This window comes from Procambarus clarkii, chromosome 66, assembly GCF_040958095.1.
Source record: "Procambarus clarkii isolate CNS0578487 chromosome 66, FALCON_Pclarkii_2.0, whole genome shotgun sequence".
Classification (NCBI taxonomy): Eukaryota; Metazoa; Arthropoda; class Malacostraca; order Decapoda; family Cambaridae; genus Procambarus; species Procambarus clarkii.
Genome location: NC_091215.1, coordinates 23,842,362 through 23,848,121, shown reverse-complemented (window position 1 = coordinate 23,848,121; position 5,760 = coordinate 23,842,362). Strand labels below are relative to the sequence as shown.

Here is a 5,760-nt window from a genome sequence, read left to right as displayed (position 1 = left end):
CTGGCCCCACCTGCCACCCACCTACCGCCTTGCCCCACTAGCATCAGTGGCACTCACAAATATGACAACAGGGGCAGTTTATGGGAATCTGACAACCATAAGCATTTAAGAATATAAATAATGATGCTTTCAAGACTATAAAGTTTCATTGAGGATAATAGTATACAACGCTGCACTGGTATGGAATTTGCTCCGCGGTCTTCGTAAAACTTAAATTCGAAAATGTATTGAGGATTGCAACAATGCTAGTACTTGGGTCAAGAGGCCTAACATACAAGGACGGGTTAATAGAACTAAACCTTATAACTGTAGAGAGAAGGATGCAGAGGGGATATAATCACTTCATACCAGACATCGAGGGGGGAACAAATAAGGTAGACTCGAATAGCCTCTTTAAACTTGGAGAAAATAGGATAGGACATAAGTGAAAGCTGGAAGCGGAAATGAGTCGAAACAATGTAAGGAAATACTCGTTTCCTTTACGATTTATCAGTAAGCGGAATGCACTGAAAAAGGAAGTAACGAAAGCCACCTCCGTCCACAACTTTAAAGATTAGATATGATAAAGTTCCCGAGTGTCAGGAAATTTAAAAAACGCACCAGATTCTCAGTCGCCAGTTGGTGGGAAATAAAGACCTGTTTGGCTCTCACGTGCCTTGTCTGCTTCCCTCCTGTTTATTGCTGGCTGTTGACCTTTGTCCTGTGACTAAGACGTGACCCTTGAAGATTCGCAACAGCTGATAGGTGTAAACAACGTTTTACCAAGCGACTACACAATACCGAAAATGACCGATTTATTAGTGTTTCTTTTTAGTAGGAATAATAATTTGCCCTCTAATCCGGATTAATTCTGGAACATAGATTTCGAGCTGATTTGATTAGCATTTTGAGTGTTTGAATACTAGTCTCACATTTTGTATTTAGCTGACCCTCAAGTATACGACTCACATGAGTGTCTTTGCTCGTTATTCACATAACTCACTTGAGTACGACCCCACCGACTCACCTGTCTGTGCGCCAGGTGAGTGGGTGGGGTTATTTCGGCCAGGTTCGAGCCCTGGCCAGGATGGCCTGTTGGAGCTTAACTGTTCGCCCCACTTCATCCCGCAGTAACTGGAGACTTGGGTGTTAACCGACTGGTGGGATGTGTTGCAGGGAAAAGTATGTAGTGCAAATCTTAAGATGAGCTGTGTGAGTGAAACGCTGTAATTTGCCTACAGAAAGGAGTCAAGAGCCACCTGATAAAGTGGATAAAACTTTTCGTTATACCAGAGACTGTGCTAACGTAAGAAATAAATATATGTGTAGTATTGGAACCCAAACATCGATGCAGTTTATGTTGGTATAATATGCATACTGTTTAAAAAGAGAATGCTCCAATTTTGGTGGGAAACAACGTAACCTGGTGGGTTGCAACACTGTTGTGTCCTCTTGACAATCTGTTCACTTAAGGCAGTTAAGGGAGTCCCAGCGGCGTCTGGGTTCAAGGGACAGGACGAACAAGCCAGCATCGTCTGGGTACAAGTGATAGGATGAACAATCCATTGGGGTATCCTTCCTATTACGAGTTCTTCCAGCAGCTACAGCGGTATACACAGTATACACAGTATACTCTCTGTGAGTATCTGCCGATTAAACTCATCTAGCGGGTCAAATTAAAACACAAACAATATTACCTGGAGGACAAACAGGAGTCATAAATACAACTGTTCTTATACTAAGAAGGGACCACAGCTGCAAACACAATACCTAGAGAGCTCTAATACTACTCTTGACATTTTAGCCGAACGTAGAGTTAGCTCCTGGAGTGGGAGAGTCCGGGTGTGGGCGGTGAAGGTGGCTCCTGGAGTGGGAGAGTCCAGGTGTGGGCGGTGAAGGTGGCTCCTGGAGTGGGAGAGTCCAGGTGTGGGCGGTGAAAGTGGCTCTTGGAGTGGGAGAGTCCAGGTGTGGGCGGTGAAGGTGGCTCCTGGAGTAGGAGAGTCCGGGTGTGGGCGGTGAAGGTGGCTCCTGGAGTGGGAGAGTCCGGGTGTGGGCGGTGAAGGTGGCTCCTGGAGTGGGAGAGTCCAGGTGTGGGCGGTGAAGGTGGCTCCTGGAGTGGGAGAGTCCGGGTGTGGGCGGTGAAGGTGGCTCCTGGAGTGGGAGAGTCCGGGTGTGGGCGGTGAAGGTGGCTCCTGGAGTGGGAGAGTCCAGGTGTGGGCGGTGAAGGTGGCTCCTGGAGTGGGAGAGTCCGGGTGTGGGCGGTGAAGGTGGCTCCTGGAGTGGGAGAGTCCAGGTGTGGGCGGTGAAGGTGGCTCCTGGAGTGGGAGAGTCCGGGTGTGGGCGGTGAAGGTGGCTCCTGGAGTGGGAGAGTCCGGGTGTGGGCGGTGAAGGTGGCTCCTGGAGTGGGAGAGTCCAGGTGTGGGCGGTGAAGGTGGCTCCTGGAGTGGGAGAGTCCAGGTGTGGGCGGTGAAGGTGGCTCCTGGAGTGGGAGAGTCCGGGTGTGGGCGGTGAAGGTGGCTCCTGGAGTGGGAGAGTCCAGGTGTGGGCGGTGAAGGTGGCTCCTGGAGTGGGAGAGTCCAGGTGTGGGCAGTGAAAGTGGCTCCTGGAGTGGGAGAGTCCAGGTGTGGGCGGTGAAAGTGGCTCTTGGAGTGGGAGAGTCCAGGTGTGAGCAGTGAAAGTGGCTCCTGGAGTGGGAGAGTCCGGGTGTGGGCGGTGAAAGTGGCTCCTGGAGTGGGAGAGTCCGGGTGTGAGCAGTGAAGGTGGCTCCTGGAGTGGGAGAGTCCAGGTGTGGGCAGTGAAAGTGGCTCCTGGAGTGGGAGAGTCCAGGTGTGGGCAGTGAAGGTGGCTCCTGGAGTGGGAGAGTCCAGGTGTGGGCAGTGAAAGTGGCTCCTGGAGTGGTAGAGTCCAGGTGTGGGCAGTGAAGGTGGCTCCTGGAGTGGGAGAGTCCAGGTGTGGGCAGTGAAAGTGGCTCCTGGAGTGGGAGAGTCCAGGTGTGGGCAGTGAAGGTGGCTCCTGGAGTGGGAGAGTCCAGGTGTGGGCAGTGAAAGTGGCTCCTGGAGTGGGAGAGTCCGGGTGTGAGCAGTGAAGGTGGCTCCTGGAGTGGGGGAGTCCGGGTGTGGGCAGTGAAGGTGGCTCCTGGAGTGGGGGAGTCCAGGTGTGGGCAGTGAAAGTGGCTCCTGGAGTGGGAGAGTCCGGGTGTGAGCAGTGAAGGTGGCTCCTGGAGTGGGAGAGTCCGGGTGTGGGCAGTGAAGGTGGCTCCTGGAGTGGGGGAGTCCAGGTGTGGGCAGTGAAGGTGGCTCCTGGAGTGGGGGAGTCCAGGTGTGGGCAGTGAAGGTGGCTCCTGGAGTGGGAGAGTCCAGGTGTGGGCAGTGAAGGTGGCTCCTGGAGTGGGAGAGTCCAGGTGTGGGCAGTGAAGGTGGCTCCTGGAGTGGGGGAGTCCAGGTGTGGGCAGTGAAGGTGGCTCCTGGAGTGTGAGAGTCCGGGTGTGGGCGGTGAAGGTGGCTCCTGGAGTGGGGGAGTCCAGGTGTGGGCAGTGAAGGTGGCTCCTGGAGTGGGGGAGTCCAGGTGTGGGCAGTGAAGGTGGCTCCTGGAGTGGGAGAGTCCGGGTGTGGGCAGTGAAGGTGGCTCCTGGAGTGGGAGAGTCCGGGTGTGGGCAGTGAAGGTGGCTCCTGGAGTCACAGTGGACACTGAAACATAGCAATCCCTTTCATGTAGAGATAATGTCTCGAAGTATGAAAAGAGGTAAATTTCAGAGGTATTAATACCACTGAAAGAGTGAGAAAATGAGGAATGGAAGCGAGTGGGGTAAGGAGGGAGGGAGGGAGAGAGGTAAGGAGGGAGAGAGGGAGTGAGGTAAGGAGGGAGAGAGGGAGTGAGGTAAGGAGGGAGTGAGGTAAGGAGGGAGGGAGCGAAGGAAATAAGGGAGTCAGGGGAAGCAGAGGACCTGCCCTTCTGCGCCACCACCGGCAGGCCACTCGTGTTGTAATCACCAGTAACCTGAGACGGTCGTCTCCCTGGAGATGCCGGGAGAAACTCCAGGGCCGCGAGGGAGGGAGAGAGAGAGAGAGCAGGGAGAAAGGACACGGAGGAAGGACACAAAGAAGGGACACGGAGGAAGGACACGAGGAAGAACAAGGAAATGCATTGTAGAAACTGAAAAAGAATAGAGGAAAAGATAAGGCAGCTCCTAATAAAATGAGGGAAGAGAAGGAGGAGGAGCTAGGGCAATGCAGAAGAATGAAATAGAGAACGAATAAAAACAGAAATGGGAAGGCCCTGGGGAAGTTGGATAGGAAGAGAACCAGGAGGAGGAGGAGGAGGAAGGGGAAGGCTTTGGGAGATCCGAGGAGGACCTGGGGGCAGCGGGGGCAGGGAAGAGCTGGCTGCTGCAGGTGGCGGAAAGATTTAGACGAGCATGACAGGAATGTTGCGGACGGCCACAGAGGCTCGCTGACAGACTCAAGCATCCGGGGGGCACGGACGGTCAGCGCTTCACTGACAGGAATGAAGCAGACGGGGCCACGGACGGTCAGCGCTTCACTGATAGGAATGAAGCACTGACGGCCAGAACATCACTGACTGAACCAGACAGGGATACGGACGGCCAGAGCTTCCTTGACAGACTGAAACAGACGCGTTTTTTTTCGAGTTTTCTTAATATCCATAACACTGACAGTGAAATTTGCTTGTGTTGAGAAAGACATGGTCTTAATTTCGTATTTTTTTCTTTGTATCCGTGTTGAAAGACATATTTCCTAATCGCAGCATAAGTGTACAAGTCCTGACATTTGTAGAATTAGTAGATCCATCAATGTTGCTGTTATCTAATTCGTTTACTGTCTTTTGATTAATTTCATCGAGACACGTCTCATTTCTTGGTGTAATATGTATGATTTTTCGTTCTCATCTCGTTTATTTTAATCTTACTTGGTTCTTTCCTCTAGGGAGGTGACATAGGTACAAGCGTGAGCTCGCATGATTCCTTAATTTTTTCATCAGAAACGTTGTAGTGAGAATTTGTGTTAACCTTAATAGCAAGCTTAGCATTCAGATCGTTAATCTTGTTTTAAAAAGTGGAAAGAGTTTGTTCTTGCCATATGGTGCTATATAGCCTTCCCTGCTTGGTGCCTTCTTTTGATAATTACTTACTTTGTTCTTGCCGTAGACTCGATGTTTTGGTAGTTTTTGGGGCCGCTAAGAATAACTGCCGTCGCTTCATTTTATATGATGGTCTTTTCCATTTCGCTTGAAAAGTACGTACATATGCTGGCGATGAATCACAATAACGTGGCTAAAGTAAGTTGACCAGACCACACACTAGAAGGTGAAGGGACGACGACGTTTCGGTCCGTCCTGGACCATTCTCAAGTCGATTGTGATGAGGAAGTAGATGCAGGCAATAAAACGTCGTCGTCCCTTCACCTTCTAGTGTGTGGTCTGGTCAAGAGTACGTACATATTATTTGTGCAGCATGGTCCGTGACGGAGTATAATTATGCCGTGTACATCACTTTAGATCCGGTAATTGAAGTCCCATGACCATTCTATTCCCGGGGATGCTCGCTCACATTGGAATTTGTGGGAATGAACGGGCTGACGTGTTGGCGGCTGATGGCTCAAATGGACACCATAGTTAATTACATAACTCTGATTTGTAAAAGTTGTTGGTATCATCAGGTATTGTGGCAACGATCAAGAGAAAAGAAGAGCTCGGATTGGACCACATTTGTGAGGACTCCCCATCCGTTTCTCTTGTCAGCTGAAAGAGAAGAGAGGAGGGAAG

The 5,760-nt window shown here is 51.2% G+C and overlaps 1 protein-coding gene across 1 annotated transcript; it reads right to left on the bottom strand.

Moving 5' to 3' along the window:
* Nucleotides 1–1,779: 1,779 nt before the first annotated feature.
* Nucleotides 1,780–5,197, bottom strand: LOC138355275 (proline-rich protein 36-like). Its single transcript, XM_069310141.1, has 2 exons — nucleotides 5,128–5,197; nucleotides 1,780–3,665 (listed from the first exon to the last, which is right to left on the bottom strand). Exons 1-2 carry the CDS (start codon nucleotides 5,195–5,197, stop codon nucleotides 1,780–1,782), a joined length of 1,956 nt encoding a protein of 651 aa, XP_069166242.1.
* Nucleotides 5,198–5,760: the final 563 nt, after the last annotated feature.